Raw genomic sequence first — 25,221 nt, forward strand, 5'->3', positions numbered from 1 at the left:
CAGCTTCCCAATGAAGAACACAGTAAAACAATACTTTGATTATCCTACAAGGATGGCAAATAGGCAGGTCTCAAATCAGGTGCACCATTTCCGGTTTCCGTAAGGGGCCAAGTTTTTCAACAGGGTTTTAAACAACCTCTCTTCATTTCTTCAAGATTACCTGCAATGCTTTTAATATTTTAATATTATTGTGGGAGTTATATTCCTCATAATAAAACTGTAGTAATGTTACCAACATGGAAATGAGTGCCCGTTTTTGGAAGTAAAGGATTCCATGCTTTTCACTTAGTTACCTAGGACACAGGCTAATTCCAACAACAACAAACTGACCTTAGTCAGTTAGGTGCTTATCAGGATAGGTGCTTATCGGGAATAATGACATGCAATCAGAAATATGGGTTGGAGGTGGTTATATTACCATATATGAACTATCCCTACTTTCCAAATCACAGTCAAGAGGCAACAAACACATACCTGATTTTGGAATTACAGGTCATTTCATTCTCAGGATAATGAATATCAACTGCATCCTGGATGACTGTGCCATATTCATAGACTTTAATCTTCTTTGTCACCCCAGCAATAGCAAAATAGTCACAGTCTCGATCAAACTCAATACTAAGAAACAAAAATGCAACCAGAAAGAAAAGCGTAAGACACATACCAAACAAAGCATATTCCTAGCTTATTATTATTATTTCATTTAAATTTATCAGAACAATAAAACACTTTCAACATTGGCATCATTTAAAAAGACAACAAACCTTATATCTCCTATGTTCGCCGAAACCTCCTCTCACCTATACCATTAACTAGCAAACCCCTCCCTAAATGTAAATACAATTATTTAAAAATGTTGAAGGATGTTTAACCAATGGAGAAATAAACAAGAAGATGCCTTGAGTAAAAAAAAAAAGGGAGTGGGGGGAAATGGTGGAGGAAAAGGCAATGTTATTCTGACTTTGTCTGCTCTTCAGCATTATATCAAATGACACCATAGCAGGTGGGCAGTGGTTGCTGGAGAACATCTGACTGCCTTCATCTAGCCAGTGACTCTTTCTGAAATGCTGACTTCTCCCACTCTGTGTGGTTCCGCAATAGTTCTCCTGCAGCTGGAGAGCTTTATGCAGATGCTCCAGTGTCCCCCCCCCCCCGGTTTTTTTCCAATTCCTTTTTACCTTCCACATTAACAAATACCCAAATGTCAAAGCTGACAGCTCACACTGTGAAAGTACAGGGGAGGATTTGACCTGTGGTGTTTGAATAAATATGCTGCAGGGCAGCTGTCAATGGATTTCTTTTACAATTAAGAGTCCAAGTACACCTCCTCACCCCCCACCCTCCACGCAGAGAATGCCACTTTTAAGCTGGAAGAGCTAAATGTTAATATAGGGAAAGAAAAAAAGGAGCAACTTGGGTAGATTCTACACTTTAGCCAGAGAGGTAAAATCAATTGCACCAAAGCTTCAACACACGACATCCAAACCTGCAAGTGCTTTTCAAAAAGCAAGATCTTCTTAAAATAGTTGTATTTTGTGTAGCATGAAGGCCAAATAGGATATTTCCATAAACACGTCTCTCAATAAGGACATATTCTACATCTAGTTTCCCCCTTTCTCCTTTGTAATATCTCTTAGGACTTGTCTAACGTTCTGATAACGACATCCCCCCTTGTCCTGCTCCATGCTATTGGCAGTCAGGAACGAGGAGCAGCTAACACTGGAGTGTTTTGATTTGAGACAAGTTCTACTAGGTGTTATGGAAGGGAAGAGGAAAACACTGCAAAGGGAAGCTTTTTTCCTTGGAGGCAGCTGTGAGTTTATTGTAATGTATAGTTTGGCTACAGTTAATGCACAGAATAGCACTGTAGCTTTATTTGGTAGGGGGGTGTGATAGGGGAGGGGGAGTACCTCTGATGGAGGGCGTGTCATGCTCCTTCTTTGGTCCCCACCCTGCACTCAGCTCTCACCTGTGGCTCCTAGAAGCTGTCAGCTTGTGACAGCGGCCACACCCCAGGAAAGAGCTTTGACAGGCTGGCTAAACCAGGTGAGGAGAGCCTATGGGTCTCAAATCCTTACTGAGTCAGGGACTTCCCCTACATGCGAAAACAGGCTCCGGCAGTTTGAGTGGATGAGACAACATATTGAACCTCTGCAAACATACAGGTCTTTCATGGTCATTCTCCATCATGAGTTGAGAAAGCATCCTTGTGGCTACACAACGTTCCACTGAACCAAATTACTCGGCCACACCTCTGAAGTGGGAAAAATAGCCATCCAGTCTTGGTTACTTAGCTACAAGCCTGGGGTGCCAATCGCAAGAGAAACACTTGTTCTCCAAGTTCTGATCTTGAAGATGAATGGTGCCATTTGTGAGGTACAGATTAATGCCTCAGAGAAATAACAATGATTACAGTTCAATGCTGATCAGGGAAAAATTAAAGGGGAGAGAGGTATGCTTTCAGGATTAATTTGTAGAAGCTTCCTAGCAGAATTGCATTTTGCAGTGCACTTGGTCGCCTCGCAGTGTTTTTCCTTGTCAACTTACTCTGAAAGGGTTTTACAACCAGGAGCCTATTCTACCACAATGGATTTATTTGTACCACAATCTTAATTGAACTGCTGTGTCAGCTACTGTTTCTTGCCCTGTGGATTGTGCTATGGCATAACTAAACTGATGTCAGCTATTCATCTACTTGGATTCAATTTATACCCTCAGCCTTCTGCTGCTGAAAGAGAAATATTACCATGTCTGGTAAAGGTTCATGTTATTAGAACTGAAAATCCTCTCTTACCTGAGGAGATTTTGTTACTGTTAGACATGTACCGTATTTTTCGCTCGATAACACGCACCTGACCATAACACGCACATAGTTTTTAGAGGAGGAAAACAAGAAAAAAAAATTCTGAATGAAACAGTGGATGTATCATTTTTGTGCTTCATGCTGCGGCCACAGACATGTGATTTGACGGTGAGTTTGGGGTAGCCCAATGCAAAGATCCTGAGGATCCATGTGGATCCATGCTTTGTAACCACATTTTTGCACCATTGCAGCCCCAGGCAACAGTGGGTGCGTGATTTTTTTGGTGCAGGCTGTAGCCATGGACATGCTATGTGATCTGATGGTGAATTTGGGGTGACCCAATGCAAAGATCCTGAGGATCCATGTGGATCCGTGCTTTGTAACCATGTTTTTGCACCATTGCAGCCCTGTTTTTGCATCAGATCATTGCTATGTGATCTGATGGTGAATTTGGGGTGACTCAATGCAAAGATCCTGAGGATCCATGTGGATCCGTGATTGGAACCACGTTTTAAGTAGGGAGGGAAGGAAAAACATAGAAGCGACAAGGAGAGGGGTGTGCAGAGAAGCAGCTGGCTAAGAATGCAGGAGAGGGGTTTTACCGGAGGGAGGAAAGGAAGGCAAAAGTCCCCCCCCCACAAGCCAGCCAGCTCTCTCTCCCCCCCCCCCCCAACCTGCATGTTGCCTTCGAGTCCCAGACGCACGGAAAGGAATTGCCTGGAGGGGAGGGGTTTTCTCTGCTCTTTGTTCCGTTTGAGCAAACACAGTAAGGAAACAGAAGAGGGTGGGCAGTAAGACCCTGAGGCAGAATGCAGGAAAGCAGCAACTTCCTCCTTTCCTCCCTTCTCCGGATGATTTGATATTTGCCTGATTTTTGCCTTCACTCGCGCTTGTCAGCTCCAGGGACCACACATTCGCTCAATAACACGCACAGACATTTTCCCTTACTTTTTAGGAGAAAAAATCTGCGTGTAATAGAGGGAAAAATACGGTAAGCTTTGAATAGTTATATTCCATGCTCTGTATTTTCACTCCCTAAGAAGATATAACTTGTCAATACTAAAATTAGCATTTAATGATGTGCCCGCAAAACTTAATGGGCTATCTAAAATTATTTCTAAGAATATAAATAGTGTGCATATTAACCAATGACACAGTTTGCTTGAAGGTCAAAAGCCTGAGAGTCAGAGACATTGTAGGGGTAAAATCAACAAAGAGATAAAGAACTGCCTTGCCAATATTCATCTCCTGAGTAGAAGAGAAGAAAAACCTTTAGTATGCACACGGTAGCTTATTTTAAAACGGAGAAGCTACTCAAAGTCCCAGTTATTCTGCCTCTATATATAAATAGAAGAGAATTAAAGGTAGCGGTTAGGTCCATTCACAACTGCATAATGTCCTGGAGGAAGCTCTACCTGCACAACCTGTTTTGCATAAAACAATACATTGGAGAAAGCTTGAGCCAAAGAGACATATTGTGGGCTGGCTCAGACATAAGAACCCTTGACATGCCAGCTTCAGCCATTGCATAGCTTCAGAGATCAAGGACTATTTGCTGACTGATGCCGCAAACAGTTGGCACATGATTCACTGCCACTTTAACAGTTACAGTTATCTTGGTGGTTCCGCAACTGTCAGGATATGTGACGTGTAGGTATGTGGCAATTCTATGAGGACAAAAAAGTACAGAACTTGATACTAAACCTAACAGGCAGTTTTCTGAGAATCTCACCAGCCTTTATTTTTTTAAATCTTGTTTTGTCCTTAACACTGCAGAGACAGAGAGGATGTAGACAATATATGCTGAAGTAACAGAAATGGCAAAACAATAGTTTTGTTGGTTAGGAATGAGGCTTCTGCCCCTCCCACAATTAGTAGGACCAGAGCATGTTATGAATAAAGGGCAAAAACTGAAGAGCAAATGCAAAGTTAGCAACTGGGCAAGCTTGATAAATCTGCATCATTTATATGGGGCACAGAATTTTAAATCTTCCTGGTGGAAAATTGGATTGCCTGGGAACTTTTTTTTTAAAGAACACAGCACTGTGGTACTTACAGTCCAAAAAGTAAGTTTGTTTTGCAAATTAGCAAGCCAAAGTTCATGCATTATACAAGGACCATATTGTTTCTTGGAGATGAAAAAGATGCCCTCCTCCAAATGAACATCTGCAGTATCTTGATATATACTTTTAAATAGGCTACAAATTAAGATTAAATGTTTAAAAAATCATTTAATTATCTGCAGATGGAGATTTCTTTGAAGCTTTAACAGCTTTAATGGGAGATGGCATCTCCTAAATATCAGGGGCTGAAAATTATCAGCTAAAGCTAAATAAAAGAGGTCCCACTGGAGGCTTAGTGGCTTACATTTATTAACTTCCTGAATTCAAAGTATGCAAATTTTATCCCTAAAAATTAAAAATCTCTCAAGCATACACAATAAAGCTATTTTTTAATTCATCATAGAACCATTATAAGCAATGCCAGGGAAATCCATAATGAGACTATTGTTTTGACAATCAAGATGCAAAATACCAGAAAACAATTCAAGAAGACATTACAAACACTCTTAAGAATTGCCAAGCCAGTTCTGTTAATTTTATGTTATACTTTGAAGTGTGAGCATGCTTTAGGGCCATTATATTTTCTAGACAATACTCTGGAATGGAGGCAAGGTGCAGTCCTACCAACTGAAGCCTACATAAATGGCCAGGTCCCATAAAGTTGGCACCATCTAAAAGCAAGGGCTTTACAATGAACTACCGCTGAACACAGAACTGCCCATAACTGCCAGCATCTACATACTAACAGAAAACTCATTCTCTGAGCATGAACCATTTTGTCATCAAAGCAGTACCATTCACACCTAAGCATTGGCAAGCCTGGGTGAACAGACCCTGTAAGCAGTATCCACAAAATAAGCTATGTCCACAAAATTTGGCTAACAGCTAAAGATCTGAGGTTGCCAGGATCTTGTCCCTCGTTCTCCAAACAGGTCAACATACATACAAATTCAGTGTCTCATTTAGACCTTTATGGTCTAGAACTAGGTCAATGTTGAGGAATCTGTGACTAGGGCTGGGCAGTACCTGCTTCCCAACGTTGTAATATATCACCAGCTAAACCTCATGATATCCCAAAATATTACAATGTCGGAAAGGGGGAAAGAAGGTGGGAAAGAAGCAGGCAGTTGTTAGCAGATGATCAGCATCACCATGATCAGCTTCTTCCACTTCCTGGCAAGGCTGGGCAGGTGGCACTGCCCCAGGCGGGGCGCACCAGCCAAGGCACCACATGGCATAACACTGCGGAGCCCTGAGGCACCGCTGGCCTCCCAGGAGCCAGCAGTTGTGGCTTGCCCTGGCAATAGCCTTTCGCTGTGCAAATGGCAGCTACCAGGAGCCACCCTCCAGAGCATCACGCAAGGCACAGGAGGCGGCTCCGTTCCGCTCAGCGCTTGGTGCAAGGGAGGGAGCAGCCCACTGACACTCACGTGGCCAGGGAAAGAAATGAAGGTGCTGCCAGACTCCTGAGGCAGGAGCGAGTGGGCAAACATCAGGTGGCCTGGCTGGGGTCTCCGGATTAAAGCATGCAGTGCTGGCTGCAGCCAGGGGCGAGCAGGCATTCACAATACATTGCCTGCTCTGCAATTCTGAAATTACTCTCGCGATTTTAACTTTAAACTGGTTTCAGGCAATGTATCGATACATCGTCCAGGCCTACTTGTGACCCTCCCAATGTTGTTAGACTACAACTCTTATCATGCCCGACCATGCTGGCTGGAGTTGCAGGTGCCTGGGCCACAGGTTTCCCACCCCTTTGTGCTATCACAGTCAAGTCAGTGTGCTCTTACTAAACCTCAAACGTCTCTCTTATTCTGGCCCAAGGACAGTTATTTCAGGGTATTCTTCTAGCTATGCTTCAAGACAGCTCTGGCAAAACAGGTGTATTTCAAACTAAGCTATTGAAATAAATTAGAAATCTGAACTGAAAGACCTGACACCCAAATCCACTTTTACTACATTAAAGAAATATAATGTGCCTTTGGGTCATAGAATCATAGTTGGAAGGGACCTTCCTGCCAGCTCCTCAGGAGAGTCCTGACCCATCTTTACACCCTGGCATCCCCCAGAGCAGAGGTTTTCAACCTTTTTGAGCCCACGGCTCCTTTGACCAACCACATGCTTTCTGCGGCTCCCCTGCAGGATACAAGGGAATCCCCACTTACTTAGGAGTTCCATTCAGAGCTGCCACATGGGGATTCCCTTGTTCTGCCCCTGCCCCTTTTGTGTGCCACTTTCAGTGTGTGTGTAAGTGGGAGCATGTGTGCCAGTAGTTCACAAGTGGGGGCTCCCCAGTACTTGCTAAAAACTTGGGCTGTTTTGTCATTTGGTGGTTTTGCCTATCCTTTTATTAAGGATTAAAATTTAAGCAGTACAGCTTTGAAAAGGCTTTTAAAAACTTATGAGTCATTCACCGCCCTGCTCAATGTTCTTTTTGTAAGGTGGCATCCAATAAAAAAACCCTGAAACACGATTCCTAAGCAGCCCCAACTGGCAGTGACTCAGGCCTCCCCTCAGCAGCTGGGATCATAGAGATGGGCTAGAGGCACACACTCAAGCAGCACTCTTTCAAAGACAACCAACATCACATAGCACAGAGATACATGGAAAGTAGAGAAGCACATTTTATTTGTCCGTTCCGAGTAGGGAGTTACTGGCTTTGTACTGGAAGCCAAGTTTTGTTTTCATCTGAGGAAGGGAAATTAGGAGGAATGGGGGCTGGGGCTGCTCACGGCACCTCTGACCATCATTCAAGTCACCCCAGGGTGCCACGGCACGCTGGTTGAAAACCACTGCCCTAGAGTTATTTGGCACCGCAGGTCAACTCTGACAGGTGGGTGGGGACTACCCACATTTGAGAATCAAGGGTGTCATATTTAATTTCCAATGAACTCTCTTGCCTCCCCAAATTGGCTTCACAGACCAAGCCTGGCCCATAGGCTTGAGGTTCCTCACCTCTGCCCTAGAGATCATATGACAGATGATTAGCTAATTTAGTATTAGTGCCCCACTTTTATCACCAGGATAACTGACCACAGAATAGCCCGCCCAATTATTAGCTACCTCCATCAACCAAATACAGAGCATCAAAGGCAAAAATATAGGGTAAGACACTACCGTTAATTCAGAATTCCCTTGGATCAAAGCACACCAACTGTACTTTTATCAAACTATTTGATATTTTAACAAAATAAGAAAAATCAATTTAAACAATTAAACTTCTGAACTCGCCCTAACTGCTAGCAGAGGCAGGTAGATTCTCTTCACAGGAAGAATACTGGGGGAAAGGAATATAAGAAGAGTTCAAGCATTTTAGGTATTTTCCAGAATTTAACCCTTAACTTTCTAACTTCTAGTGCCAAGGAAGTATGCAAACAAGGAAATCTGTATCAGTTGCAAGCCAAGCACAGTAAAGTAAGCCTGAAGAAAGCAGTCCAAGAGGAGATATGGATTTCTCTCATGCATCTTCAACCCTATTATGAAGAAGTTAAAATCAGAAGTGAGAGAAAAAAGGTTCATGACATAGTCTATGATTGAGTACTATGGCAAGAGGCTGCTATCGTATCTTCCTTATTCCCACATGGAACCCTTTCCCAGTACCATGGAGACAGAAAATGTGCCCATATGATGTTGTAATTTTAACATTCTATATTTCCCCCCTCATTATGGAACTCAAGATGGCATACACAGAGTTCTCCAACAGTCCTCCTGTCTAACCACTGAGCAGACCCAGACCTGCTTAGTTTCAGAAAGGTGGTGGTGCCATATTCCATCAGAACATACACCTCAATCACAGCTTAAGCAATCGGTTCTTAATGTTGAAAGCATAGCAAAGAAAAGGGGGAAACCCTGCATGTATTGCAAAGACTGAGAAACAGGCCCTGATGGGGTGCCATGTCCTTTCTTTCCCTCTAGCTCACTAATGAGGTGGTGGTTTTCTGAGCACCTCTGAAATAAAGTTTTGCCATGTGGCCTTTAGGCCAACCTAACATTCTGCCTACGCAAGAGTAACCATGTGTACAGTTGAAGAGACCATGCACTTATTGAAAATCACTGTAAAACTTTGCAATGAGTTTTTATCCTTCTTTGTAGGCCACATTACTTCAACCTATACACACACTTTTGACCTCCTGTGCCACACACATTAACAGCTACTGAGAATATTCTTAACCACTCTCAATAAATACAACTTGCTAGTATCAAAGGACATCACAGTAGACCAGTTATAGACCTGTTCTATCAGTTACCAGTGGAATTTTAGAAATAATTAAATTCTGCCATACCCTTGAACCTCTCTATTCAATTATTTAAATAAATTCCTAAAAATCATTGTCATTCAAACACTGCAGATTCTTTATTCATCTTTTATATGTCTTAGTACTGACTTTCACCATGGGGAAAACATTAGAAGTTGTTTAGCTGCATTAACTGTAGACCAGAATCCAAATAAGCTGACATTTTTACTCATTTATCAAATTTCTGAAGACTGCCAGTGTGCTCAGTTATCAGTAGGCCAAAATTGTATGTGCAGACTCTTATGTTCAAAAGTTGCTTTACATACATGACATAGTAAGTGTGTATGCCACCATAAATGCACCTAGTGAGAACTCTCAGCCAATTTCTGGTCCCTGAGCCATCTATACAATACATATGTTTGGTACAGACAGATATTTTTGTCCACACAACAACAACAAAAATGTAATGTGTGAAATAGCTTTTAAGACCAACCCCCCCCCCACACTATTTATATACAAGGTGTTCACCACATCTTTCTAACATTTTATATTGATTTTATATTATTCTAGGTAAACCTGAGGACGCGGGTGGCGCTGTGGTCTAAACCACTGAGCCTCTTGGGCTTGCCCATCAGAAGGTCAGCGGTGAGTCGTCTGCGACTGGACTTAACTGTCAGGGGTCCTTTACCTTTAGGTAAACCTGAAGCACATTTCTATTGATTTTTTAAAAAACCCATTGTTGATCTTTATTTAATATCAACATTTGCTAAAATGGTCATAGAATAAATTCAGAAAGAAAGAATGACTCAAATGTTCCTTTGTTGAGCCAAAGTGCTATGGATCTGCAAATTTCTACTGGATACAGAACTCACATTCCAAACGATGCAATGCAATGCTGATTCCAAAGCAAACATAGGTTGCCACCTTGTGGGCTAGTAAACTACAGCTATTAATTAAATGATATATTGTTGTTATACTTCTTGTGAGATCTGATACAAAAGGTGAAGAAATGTTTTGGGAATATTTTAAGAAGCATTAAATAGCATCCTGCCTCTTCTAGCAATTTATTTGAAACGGATTGAAAGTGTTTGCTGCCAATAAAAGGAGCATGTAACAGATGTTATCCCATTTACTCCATCGTTCCAAATTGGCTGGGGTGACCAATGCAACTCCAAATCCTACGCAGTAATCAGAAGAAAATCATAGCAGCAAAGCAATAACAGCAGATAGGGGAAACTGGAAGTAGTCAGAACTTAGCAGGGAAGAGAAAAGAGCCTTATGATTTAGCTTTTCCATAGGAAATAGTACCTCCTCTCAAATGCATCTTCTGCCTTCTTGAGAGTTCTGGAAGACCTCAACCCTGCCTTGCAGGCCTTTTCCCACCTGGCCTGAGAGGGCAGGACCCTGACTGACTCCAGCTACCAAAGGTGAGGCTGCTGAACAGACTATTGGGATGGAGTATTGTTTAGAATGTTTTTTGGGGGGGTTGCTGTTACTGATATTAATTTTTTGTATCTTTATTTTAGATCTTATTATGATTTATGTGAAAACTGTTTGATTTGGCTGTGTACTTTTTGATGTTTTATTTATTGTTTATGACTACTTTGTTATGCTTGTAATTATATAGCTTTTTATGCTGTAAGCTGTCTTGAGCATGGTTTTAACTATGGAAAGGTGGCATACAAATAAAATTATGTATGTATGCATGTATAAGGATTCACTTGCAATACTGGTGCTTTCTGTTAATTTACTGAGTTTCTTAGTCCCTTTTTGGTCACAACGTGACACAGTTTGTGGTTGTGCCACATGCCAGCCCCATCTCTAGCCAGAGCAATTGTGACTGCTCTGTTAGCCAGCCCTCAGGCCTGAGAACGCTGCTTCAAAATGCCAGGTTGCTTTTGCATAATATCTCTCTCATTCATTACTTGATTGTGGATGATGAGGCCGACCTGATATGTATTCCTGAGACATGGGTTGGTGGGACCTTTTTTCAGCCAGAACTTACTGGAACTCAGTTCCGGCACCTCTTTTTCTAGAAAAATAGCACTGTGGATGGGTAAACAAAGTGGGTTTGGCCTTACTCAGCTGTGCCTACCCAGGTTCTCAATGCAGCATCAGTTTTGAGGGTTGGGGTGGGGGAGGGGCTATATTCCATCTCTCTCTCCAAGCTTCCTGCCTGCTTGAGTGGGAATCTAGAGTGAATGTACCTGGCATTGGGCAATCAGGACATATTAAGGAGTCTGCTGATTTACCACCCACCACACTGCCCAGCAGTCTTGCTGCCTGAGCTGACAGAGGTGGTCTTGGAAGTGGTCTTGAAGGCTTCCAGACATCTATGCTGTGGGAGCTGAAGGTTTCATGGCAGCCATGACAAAAATGGGGCTGTCTCAACATGTCACTGGCCACACGGGAGGCCACACCCTGGATCTAGTTTTCTCAACCAGGCAGGAAGAGAGTGAACTGAGAGTGAAAGGATATTAACATCAGTCTTTTATCATGGTTGGCTCGCCTCCTGAGGAGTTTTAGGTGTCCAGCAGCTTTCCCCCTCTGCAGAGGTAGGATGGTGCACCCTCAGAGGCTCAAGGATCCAGTTGTTTCCACATGATTTTAGGGAATTGTCCCATCTAATATGACTGGGGTTCCTGCTGAAACACAGCCTGATCTGTGGAATATACAGATGGCTCAGGCCATTGACACACTTGCCCGAGCACCCTTTCCCACTTGACAGAGCCTCGCTGGCTCCTTGGTGTAGAGCAGGGCTGAGGGCAATGAAACAGACAGGGGAGACAGCTAGAGCGCAAGCAGAGAAAAACTCCAAGTAAACGTAAGCAAAATTAGTGGGTGCTCATTATTGAGCCTATTTATAGTGTCAGTGAAGATGGCCAAGAAGACATACTTTTGCTGCTTCCATTACATCCCCACCGGGTCAACCAGCAGAGCTTTTCTAGGTAGTATGAGGCCTTTTATAGTCTGACCCAAAGAAGGTGGCAGAACAGACAGTGGCCAGCAGTGACTTGCCTGCAAAAAACTGCTGGCATCCATCCCAACCAGCACAGCAAATGGTCAGGGATGATGGGAGTTGTCAGTCAGCATCATGCTGACTTATAATCCCAAATGTAACCTGTTTCATTTTCTATGTGCCCTTTTAATTTTATTTTCTATTTAGTTTTCTATCCAGCTATTCAGTCATATTCTGTTATAACCATGTCACATTTTAAATATTATTTTGGGTGGGAAACACTATATATATAGTGTCTAACTATATATAGAGAGAGAGAGAGAGAGAGAGTGTGTGTGTGTGTGTGTGTGTGTGTGTGTGTGTCTAACTTTTGGACAATTTCTAGACAGGAGGTACATAGACAGTAAAGAATGTAACCAAACTAGACATTTTTAAAATTTTAATTAGTACCGTATTTTTTGCTCCATAAGACTCACTTTTTCCCTTCTAAAAAGTAAGGGGAAATGTGTGTGCGTCTTATGGAACGAATGCAGGCTGCGCAGCTATCACAGAAGCCAGAACATCAAGAGGGACTGCTGCTTTCACTGCGCAGCGATCCCTCTTGCTGTTCTGGCTTCTGAGATTCAGAATATTTTGTTTCTTGTTTTCCTCCTCCAAAAACTAGGTGCGTCTTGTGGTCTGGTGCGTCTTATAGAGCGAAAAATACAGTATGTCCATTTAGTGTTCTCAAACATGTTTTTGATATCTAAGTAATGGACACCACAGCATTTTTTTAAAAAAAGATGTCCTTCAAAAATTTATAACAGGCAAGCTCTTTCAATCATTTTTCATTCTTCCAATTTCTTTTATGAAATTTCCTTATCTTTGTGGATTTCTACACTAGGAATTGCTAATTTATTTGATTGAAAAACCAACATAAAATGGTTCTGCGACTTACTGACAAATTATGGATTTAACAAAAAACAATTTAGTTGGCATTAAACCATTTTCTTATCAATGTAACTTCATCATGTCTACATTTACACCTCATCAGAAAGTTATACTCATTTGTTTTAACAGCATGTTTGGTTCAGCATTTTGAATCCTCCAAGACAGAGCTATTACTGAAGTTGATCATATTACTTCCTAATGCCTAATTTAGTATCTTAAAAGAATTCAACTGAAAGGTGTTCAGAACGTTATGGAGAGAGAAAAAGCTCTCCCAAGATACTCAGCTTCAAGCTTTGTCAATTTACTCTTCTAAAATAAAGCTGACATTCTAATGGAAATGCTCTACTTACAGCATAACAGGAAAGAAAGGGAAAAAACAGTGAGCTGTTTTAAAAAAGCTGAAGTACCCTACAGGCCAATTCTGTCTGTTTCTGACTGCAGGTTAAACATGTGTTGAACCAACAATATATATATATATATATATATTTATATTCTTGCTAGGTAGATTGGAATTAGAGGAGATGGCATCTTTAAGATTTCAGAGTTTTAAACTATTTGTATGTCTTTAATACACAAAAACATTATTGAATATCTCCAAATACTCAAGTTTCTTCCTATATTCACTGACCTCCCAACTCAATTCAAACATACAGCATTCTTTTCATTGATTACGTTCCAAACTATTCTACTCACAGCAAGTTCCTGCTGCAATGCTAGTGCCTCATTTGGCAAATTTAATTTCAAGCCCACTCATTGATTTACCAAGCTTAAGAAGAAAACCAAGAAGGAGAAATTGTGGGCAGCATTCATGCAGGCAAAATATTGAGGCCAAAGATAGACCTTCAAGTAAAGGAAGAACTTTGCCTGACCCTATGAAGTCCCATTTTGTAGAATTTCTAGAATTTCAACAACATTACGTTTATTACCTGGATACTATGCTGGATCCATTGTAGAGGTCACTAGCATACGACAGTGTTGCGAGGGGTCGGACAGAATTGTAGCGAGTGAACTTGGATAGACACTCCTGAAATTCATCCAACTGGCTTGAGGTTCTGCTGTCATCTACAAAGGTTGGGGGGGGATAGGATTTTTAGATGGTAGAACAGACAGGAGCACCAGCAATTAGTGCAACTGGTACATTATTCAGTGACACATGTTCTGACATCCTTAACCACACTAACATTCTGACAGCCAAATTCTACATCACTTAGTTTCTGAATAGTCTTCAAAAAGGCAGGTACACACAAATCACATTACAGCAGTCTAACCTGGATATTATTAGTGCATGAGGCCAGGCCCACCCTTTCCAGATGGAATCACAGCCTAAGCAGATACTACTTTCGCTGTTGGTTCAGCAATGGCAGCAAGTTCTTCCACCTCCACCCTTCCTGTCCCATTTTAGGAAGGGAGGAAAAGGAAAGCCTTATTGGTGGCGCAGGGCAGATGACAGAGTGCCCTACAGCACCCCCACAAAAAAGTTGTCACCCTAATTTATACACCACTTCCCAGGACAGACATGAATACAGGAACAGATGAAAACAGAGTAGGAAAGGCCACGAAGAACTCTGAAGTTAAAGAAAACTAATCTATGCTGATTGCAGATAGGGACAGGAATCTATGTAGGGAATTTAAAAGAGGAGCCAAAGAGGTGAATGTTGTTGGCAGTGAAGTTTTAGATATAGACATAGGTAAGGAGACTGAGGTGGCACAAGAGAAGGCAATTAATATACTATTTTTGAATGTTTTTAAACATTTATTCTACCATATGGTTTCTCAAGATGGTTCATAGTAGGTTATAAAATATACATATAAAAAAAAACAACCAATCATAATGAAAAGCTGCGATAGTCAAGGAAAGAGAAGACTAGAGGTTTATGCTGAAGTAATTGTGGGTGGGGACTGAGAGAAGTCTGCCGTACTGTACAGTAAGTCAGACTGAATTTTGGGGACAAAGCAGGGACGAATTAAATAAAGACAAAGCTTTGTATCTGGTTGACAGGGTGGAGGGCAATAATATGAACCAATGGAGAGAATTACAGTGGACCCTCTGGATACGAACTTAATTCGTTCCGGAGGTCTGTATGTACCCCAAAAAGTCCGCATCTAGAAGCACTGCTTCTGCGCATGCGGCGAAACCTGGAAGTATATACTTCCGGGTTTGCCGCATTCGCAACCCGAAAGTTACGTTACCTGAGGGTTCGCTGTAATAAGGAATTGGAGGGCAGACAAAACTACAAAGAAGAAACAAATCAATATTATGGCCGTGGGTGTCAATTATCTTGGTCGCCTAGAGAAATCAACCTTGGTGAGTGGCAAATTGTCATGCTGGACAGGAGAATACAGGTAATTAGATGTATGGTAAAGACACAGTCAAGTACCCTATTCAGTAGCTAACAGGTATTCTACCTGATACTCGAGTCATCCTGGTGGAAAAGTAGCATTGCTCCAGATCTTCAAAATGGGCTGTAAGCCTCTTCCTCCTTGATGCTAGCGTACTGTTATACCAAGGCTGCTTCTTAGCCTGAAAGAAGGAGGGGGAGGAGAAAGGCTGTATTCAGAAGCAACTCCTTTGGCAGATTCTACTGCTCAATGAATAAACAGTAGATAGACATTTCAGATATGCTATGAATCAAAATAAGGGTTAACATTTGTATTTGCTTCTGATTTTGTCAGTGGTCCACATGGGACGTCTTTTACCTATAATCCTTTTGATATGAAGGTAATAATTACAAGAGATCTATATTTATGCCTCAGGCATAACATTTGTAAGAGAAATATCACACAAATCAAAGATCACAGTATTCCGGTGAACAGATGATACAACAGCAACTTCTCTAATTTCTTGTCATACCACTACAAAAGAAATGACACCCAGCTCTCCAAGTTGAAGGGAGGGAATGGAATGTCTTTACACTAATCACTTTCAAGGAAACAAATGACCAAGAAAATACTTCTTGAGCTTCCTTTCCCCCAAAGGCAACTTACGGAACTACAATACAGGTTACATACGCTTCAGGTTACACACTCCGCTAACCTAGAAATAGTGCTTCAGGTTAAGAACTTTGCTTCAGGATAAGAACAGAAATCGGGCTCCGGCGGCGCGGCAGCAGCAGGAGGCTCCATTAGCTAAAGTGGTGCTTCAGGTTAAGAACAGTTTCAGGTTAAGTATGGACCTCCAGAACGGATTAAGTACTTAACCCGAGGTACCACTGTACTAACATCAAAAAGCTAATAAGAATGATGGATGAGTAAGTTCCACTTTGATTTATATGGAATTTGGTCTAAGGTGTGCCCATTTAGAACAAACCTCAATCCGTTCTATCTGTACTACGGTATGGGTTCCAGGATCACTTCCAAATGAAATCAATCCACCCCTTTGACCCATTAAGGATATAGTGTTAAAACAAGCTGATGTCACACAAAAATTGAACACACCTCCAAAAAGATTGCTAGGTGTAGTTTGTTCAAAAGTCAAAGCAACACTGAACTCTAAGTGAACCAGAAGACTGCAGCTGCCATCTCTTGCATGATAGTATTGTACAATGCACCTTTGTATTACAACAAAACTAAGAACCTGCTCTCTTACTAAATGATCAATCTGCCATGATGCATTTTTGATGAAATCAAGCTGCTTCACATCACACAGCCTGTTTTCTGCAATGATCTGTTCACTCTCTTGCTTACCATGCCATCTCAAGTAGTTGTATTCAGTATACAGCAGGAAGTATTCAGAAAAACTTCATTAGGGCCAAGCTAAACACAATGTAGGAAATATACATATCTCTTGCAAGTATCTGAAGGGTCAATAGAGAAACCCAGACTGGATGAAGATTCTTTTTCTTTGGCGGTCACTCATAGCCGAGTAAGATTGTCTTCCATAAACACGATTTTAACAATGAGTCCGTAAGTGACTGTGGAGGCCAATTCTGGATCCACACGTCATTCCACAGTGGGGACATTGGTTCCCGGGTGGGAGTTGATCATGGTGCGGATTTGCCAAGCATGCCTTCCTCTTAGCACGTTTCTCCCTTGCGTCCTGAGTTCAAGTGTCTTCAAAGCCAATGACACCTTTGGTAAAGGGCTGTTCTTCAACTGGAGCACTCGCAGGCCAGTGTTTCCCAGTTGTGAGTGTTTATACTACATTTTTTTAGATTTGCCTTGAGACAGTCTTTAAATCTCTTTTGTTGACCACCAGCATTACGCTTTCCATTTTTAAGTTCGAAATAGAGTAGTTGCTTTGGAAGATGATCATCAGGCATCCGCACAACATGATCAGTCCAACAAAGTTGATGTTGACGAATCATTGCTTCAACACTGGTGATCTTTGCTTCTTCCAGTACACTGATATTAGCTCACCTGTCTTCCCAAGTGATGTGTAAAATGTTTCGGAGACACCATTGATGGAATCTTTTGAGGAGTTGGAGATGGCATTTATAAGTTAAACCACTGAGCCTAGGACTTGCCGATCAGAAGGTGGGCAGTTCTTTTTGTAAGCTTCTGCAAAGATATTTAGGATGGTTTGGAGATCATCCTCTGAGTCTGTGCACACTACGTTGTCATCAGCATACTGAAGCTCTATGACAGAAGTAACGGTAACCTTACTTTGCTTTCAACCTGCTCAGATTGAAGAGCTTTCCATCTGTTTGATATATGATTTCTACTCCGGTGGGAAGTTTCCCTTCGACAAAGTGTAGGATCATAGCAATGAAAATAATGAATAGAGTTGGGGCAATAACACAGCCCTGTTTAACACCTGGTGCCACTGTGAATGGTTCACTTTGAGAGCCATTGTTATCTGCGATTGGCGATGATCTGAAGGGTCAATAGGGAAACCCAGACTGGATGAAGACTAGGGCACTAGATAAGTGGTAAGCAAAACCTTCCCCACTGCACTGTTTTCACAATGAAAATATCCCCAAATCTATTTGCTCCATGAGACAAAATATATACACTCTGCCCCACAGGGTAAACAAATCTGAAGAGTACCAAAATAACTAAACTGTGGTTAATTGTAACTATGGATAAGGAAAACAAACCAGTTTCAAAAAGTATGGTTTGAAATTTGTATGCTTTCACTTGCCATATTTAAGACTGTCTGGGTATAGACAACACAGCAAGCTGCAGCTAATCAAAAATTAACTTCTCCTTTTAGCTACATCAGAGGAGGGGAGAACTGTGTAAATCTAGGAAGAGACTAGGCTTATTCTTGTAACTATAGTTTAGCATTATATCCTGATCAGCATATTTGAAAACTTTAAATGCTCTGCATTTAACCTACAAACTAGCTTTGGCTCCTCACCGTAAATATTTAAGAACATCCATATCACCCTCCCAGATTGAGCTGTCAGAGGTCAACTTCCCCATCTTTGTACATGCCAAGGTTATTTTCTTACCTGGGAAGTACTGCTAAACCCAGGAGGTTGGCTGTATTCTGTAGAATCAATAATGCTACTGAAAAAAATAAAGAAAAAAATCTACATAAGGGGTTAAAATATATAGTGCAAGTCATATACACTTTCCCCAATGTGCAACTTCAGTAGCCAGAAAAGTCACAGTGTCACCATTTGTCATCAGGGAACATCTCCACTCAGTCTACCTTCTACCTTCTCTACTCTTCTACCTTTCTAGAAGCTAGTAAATGGCATCCCAGTGCATCTCCCCACACTTCAAACTGGGGCTTAAAGCTCACTACAAGCTATCATCACAGTAACGTGAAGCTGCCAGGAAAGCAAATCTTAAGGCATTTAAAGGGAGGTAGTATTACACCTTGCCAGACGTAAGAGGTTGACTTTGTTGGTGATTTTATTGCAGTTTGCTGTACCATACACCTTCCCTTGCACCACACTCCCCATTCTGCCTTGCTTGAGCATGCCTCCCCTACCACACCATCCACTTTGTATAGAAATCATATGGATTTCTATTTCCTTTCACCATTCTTCTATTCTTCTAATCAATGAAGTGTGATCTTTAATCAAAATGTTGGTCTTCATTGGCAGAAAAGGTGTGGTTAAGGTGGGAAGGAGGGGCAGTTTTGTTATCTATTTGACTTTCTGAAAGTGCTTACTGATTATTAGAATTGTGTTCAAGTGGGGCTGCTTCACGGGTAAATTTGCTGGAGTGAGTTTGGGTGTTTTCCCATTGGAAGCTAAATGTAGGTTTCGGGACTTTTATTACTAGTGACAAGGATCTTCTCTTCAAGGTGGGAACAACAGAGGCCCTAAGCCATTTCTTGTTCCATGGTGATGTAAGAGAGAGAGTTTTCCCTTTGGGCAAGTATATGTTTGGGTAATTTGTTGGACTGCAAATAAATAAAAAAAAGACTCCCAAGGTTTTTTTCTTCCTCCTGCAAGATTCAAATTCCTGGCAAAATGTACTAGCCCCAAAATTTTGGGGAGAAGCACAAAGTGAACTCTAGACAGTTGCTCCAAAGGGAATCAAACCCTCGGGCTGCAAAATATCTCCTACCCCCATAGGACATAACCCATTCCCATTACTTCTATACAAACTGTATTTCCTTCCAAAAAGACAGAAACATTAGTAAAGCAGATGGGTGTAGACTATGGCAAGGGAAGGAGGGAAGGGGGGAAGATAAGGGTGGAGCAAGTTTTGTTTTGGTTTTATTAAGTGTGTTCTATACCAGACATCTCAGCAAACAACAGAGTGGTACCTGTGGGAAGGTGAGGGAGCCTCAAACTGAGGCACAGTGCTGTCCTCACTGACTGGTGAATACAAGCCACTCATTTCCTGCAATATAACCAGATGCAGCACAGTAATTATACAAAGTAAGATTTACACCCCCATTAACAGCAGGCACCTTTAGGAAAATATTACTTAACTCATTATTTTCATAGAACATTCCTAGCATTTTCTGGAGCAGCTAATGCTATTTTCTCTTTTTATGGTGCTAAAGCAGCTAAGCCACACTGAGCTTATCATCAAAGTGCTTTATTCCAAGAGCAGGCTGGTACAATTAGGACCAATAGCTTCCATCTGAGCCTCTTAATATCAGCCCAGATGGAGAAAGTCAGCTGCTATCTCTCAAAATGTCCAAACACTTTTATAAGCTTAATGGTAAGACAGGAGCTCTGACATATGATGATGCATTTGAATAAATAGCAAGTTCATTCCAGCATTTCTAAATTAGCTTCTCAAGATAAGTGAAGCCTACCGGGCAGCCTGCCTGAATAGGCTGACAGGTAGCAAAACTCTTAAACTGGCAGGGTCAAACTGCAAAGTCCAAAACTAAAACTATGGTTAAAAGGTTATTATGTTTTTTGTGGAGAAAAAACATAATGTACGGTACTTCTGGAAACTAACTAGACAGGATTACTAAGCATCTTTTCTCTTACTGGAAGAAATTTAACAAGCACCTGAATATTCACATTTATAGCCTGCCTTCCTTCACATCTGCAACAGAATAGGTAGCAGTTCCCTGTAGTCTTACATAGTTACATTACTTATGTAAATATAAGCAATATGTGGGCACTGCTAATCAAACATGTCTTTCCAACAAAGAGCCCCCATGGTTACCTTCAGTGGTTACATGCTGCAACCACATGGGATCAGGAACTGCCACATCATTGCAATAACTTTCAAAACGGGGCTCTTATTCCAGAAAAAGAGAGGGACAAAGTAAACAGAAGGGGCGAGATCACTATTCCTATCTACTTGAATGTTGCCACTTGGATGCAGCCTTTTCCTTCTGGCACTATCATTTTATGGGCTGAAGGGAAGTTCTTGTTGTTGGTGTCTCGAGAGACAATGGGGTCAAAATGCTGTGTTAGCAGCACTGAAGTGACCTGCCTGGGGCTCAAACCTGGGCAGTGTGTATGGAGGTCCTGGGTTGCCCAGACAACAAGACCCCCTTCTCGGCCTTGCTGATGTGGGCCAAAGAAAAACGGAGTAACACATTTGGCACCAGCTTGGCATACAAGGTGCCACCCAACTGTCTTAGGAACTTCACTCTGAATTTGTGTAGGTTAAAGGTAAAGGTAAAGGGACCCCTGACCATTAGGTCCAGTTGTGACCGACTCTGGGGTTGCGGCGCTCATCTCGCTTTATTGGCCGAGGGAGCCGGCGTACAGCATGACTAAGCCACTTCTGGCGAACCAGAGCAGCACACGGAAACACCGTTTACCTTCCCGCTGGAGTGGTACCTATTTATCTACTTGCACTTTGACGTGCTTTCGAACTGCTAGGTGGGCAGGAGCAGGGACCGAGCAATGGGAGCTCACCCCGTCGTGGGGATTCGAACCGCTGACCTTCTGATCGGCAAGTCCTAGGCTCTGTGGTTTAACCCACAGCGCCACCCATGTCCCTTGTGTAGGTTACTCCTTGGCTTTTTCTTCTCCCGAAGATATCCCACAGGGCAGCAGAGGTTTAGAATCAGAGTTTGAAGTGAAGTATGACCCATAATTATTATTTCTTTTGAGCCTTCTAGGATTATGATGCAACTCCCAATACCTCACAAGCTGAAGCACACAGAAAGCTACACACAGAGAAATAAATTCTGATTACACTGAAGGTATACATATATTTGAAATGCCCTCTCATCAAGCGGAAACTCAAGCATTCAAGTGAACAAATTAACCAGAAAGCTTAATCCGTTCATTTTCATCATTACTGAAGTAACTGCCATAAACTTAACACAGCAGCTCACAGCAATGCAGACAGTTTAATGGAAATGAAAAACTGCTCAAGTTGCAAACAATGGCTCGGTGCCTCACCTCCACTCGTTTGATATCTTCTTCCAGAACACTCAGTTCCTTCTGGATCTGCTCCAGTTGCTGTGGATGAAAAAAGGGATAAGCAAAATCTAAGCCAATTTGTACTGGAAACACTGGCACTAGCATAAAATAAATCATTTTCCTTAAAGAGAAGGAAGCGCAAATGGGTTAGGAAAAAATACTCATCTCAGGTAGTCACTGTGCACAAAGTAATGTGCATTATATAAACAAACAAAAATGTCACAGGCAAGAACATTACGTTGCATAGCTTCAGTAATAAAGGGGCCCAACATTATTAAACGTTAATATGTGGTACTCTTAACACCCAAGGTTCTTAAAGTGATTTTAAAAGCAATTATGCTTCACATAATTAGAAAGTCACTGATAATCCACCCAGCACTTGTATTGCTATAGCCTGTAAGATAATAGCAAATAGGCAAAAAATCCTTCGGAAACAAGTATAATAATTCAACTTGAACCAAGCTCAATTTAATTTGCCTAGTGATAAACATTCTGTTTATTTGGGAATTGGCAATGCATCGATGTTAACATTGGGAATTTCAAATCTTTTGAAAGGAGCAGCTAAAATACAACTAGGCATTATATCAAACAAGTAGCTTATATCAAAATAGGTCACGTCCAGGGCCCACTAAATCCACTGAATAAAAATCAAAACAGACTAATTACTAGTAGAGAAGGGGAGGAGTTATCTAGACACCATCAGATACCTGAATAGCGGTATCAACCCATACTGTAGAGTAGCCATGATACGTAAGATTCAACTGTGACTAGGGCTGCCACCCATCCCTTAAAATGCGGAATCGTCTTGTATTTGAAAGTAAAATGCTAAGCTCTGTATTGATTTAATATGGGATGCAGTTTGTCTCGTATTTGAAGTGATCCTCCCATTCTCCATTCCCTCTCCCTCTCTTCTCGCTGGCCCTTTAAGGCGTTTCTGCCCTGCCTCTCCTCCTTCCACCATTTTTGTCCTGGCAGAGAAGTCCTAGCTTTCTTTGCCTCATCATCTCCCTGTATCCATTATGTCCCAAGTTCTTCACAAGGATGGGAACATCCCCTCCCCCCACATCCCCAAAAGAGGGACCTTTGCATCGAGGAATTCCCCCATCTCTCTTTCCACCAACCACTTTTCCATCTATGGGACAGCCCACTCTCCCCAAGAAAACAAGTCTCCAAGTTGTCCCTAGTCCTCTGCCTCTTCGTTGCTCCCTGCCTCGTTCAGTTCTCTCTCTCTCCTTACACCTCTACTCCCGCATCCCCCAAAAGAAGCCTCTTCCTTGTGGCATTCTAATCCTCCCCCCCCCATACTTCAAATAGCCTCTCCAAGTTTCCCTTTCTTTGCACCTGTAAGAAACCCCCCTACACCTTCAGCATTCCCTCAGTCCTCTTTGGTCTCCTTCTCATTTGCTTCCTCTCCCTCATTACCTTGGCCGGCTCCTCAGATCTGTGGGACCTGACCTGTCTTACACACCAACCCTTTCCCCCTTCTTAACCCATCCTGACACCCCACCCCAATTTTCGTTCTTGGGATATATATGTGTGCAGTCAGCACATCCCCAATGTGAAGGGTCTGTCCACTTCCCTACTGACATTGAGTCTCCCGTCTTCGTCTGCCTGCCTTGTGTGCCCCCCCCACCCTTGCTCTGCTTTTTTTGCTAACTGTGATGTGCCTCTGCAACAGCTTGGGGAGGAAGAGAGCCTGCCAATGCATGCAAAACTCTATCCGTGCAGAGATCGGTGCCTGCTTTGCTTTTTTTTCTCTTGCAGGTCTTTGCAGGAAGGTAGACATGATGGAATGGCGGGAAGGGTCCTCCTGGCAGGCTTGCAAGAAGGAAAGGGAGTCTCTTCTTTAGGCTGCAAAACTCCCTTGAGTGGTTTTCCCTTCTCTTGTTTTTGCTGCATGTAATGGGCTCTCCCTTTTTAGAGTCCAATAAGCCAGACCCTTTTAATAGGATTAAAGACCAAAGCTGCAAGAGAAAAAGCAACAAGGGCTGGAGCCAGATTGAGGTTTCCTGCTCGCCCCCTATTTCCAAGCCCCCTACACAGACCCATTTCCTCCTTTCATTAGTTAGCTGTCAGGAGAAGGACAAAGGATTGAACAGGTTCCTTATCAGCCAGGAATATTTCAAAATTGGAGCACTTTGACTAAAAACAAAAACGAAACAGCTTCATCTTGAAAAAAGGAATCACATTATACTATTTCCAGAGTTGCTCTTACAGCTTTTGGAGTCAGAGAGAGAAAGAGAGAGAGAGGCAGATAGACAGACAGATAACTTTCTTGTGATGCAGCAAAGCTTTTGTGGTCAGAGATTTTAATTGCACCTGCAAACGTTTACAGGCAAGCAGCACTCTCACTCCAGAAGCTAGCCAGTTTTAATGGCAGAGCTCAATCAATGGCCGTTAGATTACTACTTTTGTCACAGAAAGATCTTTGCAAAAATGTGGCTGCTGAGAGTTGCCCTCGACACTTACAGGGCAGAGTGTCAATAGTCGCCTTCAAAACAATCAATAAAATCTCCAGGTTTTATTATCAGCTTCAGCCCCAAACTACCAGCATGAGAGATAAGTGTGACCCTCTTCATTATTTGTAGGATATGTTTACCACACTCACACAATGCTTCATGCCACATTGGAATGTTGCAACCGATCATCCATTAGCATCGTTCACAAAAGGATATCTGAAGACGCATCATGTGCCATCCAAACCCACAAAGTATAGCATACAATTCCTAACTGTATCACAATTCCAGATCCTGCGTTTATAATACAGACACACATGAGGAAGGAAGGAAGTGCTCCAGCAATATGAAACAGGCCACACAGTGGTTTAGAAAGTAACCATTACATTTGCAGGGTTCTGGATAGAATAAAACAAAGTGATGACTTCTTTACCAAAGGACCACTCACCAGGGAATTAGACAAGAAAAACCTGACTCAGTTTGGCACACTGAAAAAAAACAATCCAGAAATTACCCCAGACACACTTGCCCAGAATTTAGAAGTACCACCAAAAAGACACTTAGTTTTCAAGAAGGTTTTGCAGCGTTTACTTCTTCAGTAAGCACTGTTGCAATCTCGGACCAAGATTCCAAGCCAGAGATCACTCTCTATTACCTGATTCTAACCTAGTTCTCTCCAGATGTTTTTGACTACTATGCCCATCAAACTAAGCCAGCATGGCTAATGGTCGAGGATGGTGACAGCCATAATTCAAAATATCTGGGGCACCAGTTTGGGAAGACTATTTTATTATTATAAAACTAAAGGTGCTGTGAACACCTGTAACCAGATGGTTTCAATATGCAAAATCAAAAGTGGATGATAGTTTTTTTTTCTTTTTCAAATGGGGGGGGGCACACTGCCTACTTAAATGCCTATGAAATCTTGAAGAAGAAAAACCTAGGATGATGTGAACATCCCAAATAGCATCTCTTCCTATGAGACCTGAATCTACAGTTGAACAAACCCTGGATTAAGTGACACATCA

The 25,221-nt window shown here is 42.0% G+C and overlaps 1 protein-coding gene across 4 annotated transcripts in view; it reads right to left on the bottom strand.

Annotated features, from left to right (window-relative positions):
• The window catches only part of COP1 (COP1 E3 ubiquitin ligase), a 105,495-nt gene that overhangs the window by 63,206 nt on the left and 17,068 nt on the right, over positions 1 to 25,221 (bottom strand). For 2 of the 4 annotated variants that reach the window (XM_053391243.1, XM_053391245.1), the window contains exons 7-12: positions 21,717 to 21,776; positions 19,658 to 19,734; positions 18,384 to 18,441; positions 15,397 to 15,511; positions 13,917 to 14,052; positions 475 to 618 (exon numbers count right to left, since the gene is read on the bottom strand). In XM_053391243.1, the coding sequence (XP_053247218.1) occupies positions 475 to 618; positions 13,917 to 14,052; positions 15,397 to 15,511; positions 18,384 to 18,441; positions 19,658 to 19,734; positions 21,717 to 21,776 (590 nt within the window). The remainder of the gene's footprint in view (positions 1 to 474; positions 619 to 13,916; positions 14,053 to 15,396; positions 15,512 to 18,383; positions 18,442 to 19,657; positions 19,735 to 21,716; positions 21,777 to 25,221) is intronic. The other 2 variants (XM_053391244.1, XM_053391247.1) reach the window with 2 other exon arrangements.

The sequence above is a fragment of the Podarcis raffonei genome, chromosome 6 (genome assembly GCF_027172205.1).
Source record: "Podarcis raffonei isolate rPodRaf1 chromosome 6, rPodRaf1.pri, whole genome shotgun sequence".
In the NCBI taxonomy this organism is placed as follows: domain Eukaryota; kingdom Metazoa; phylum Chordata; class Lepidosauria; order Squamata; family Lacertidae; genus Podarcis; species Podarcis raffonei.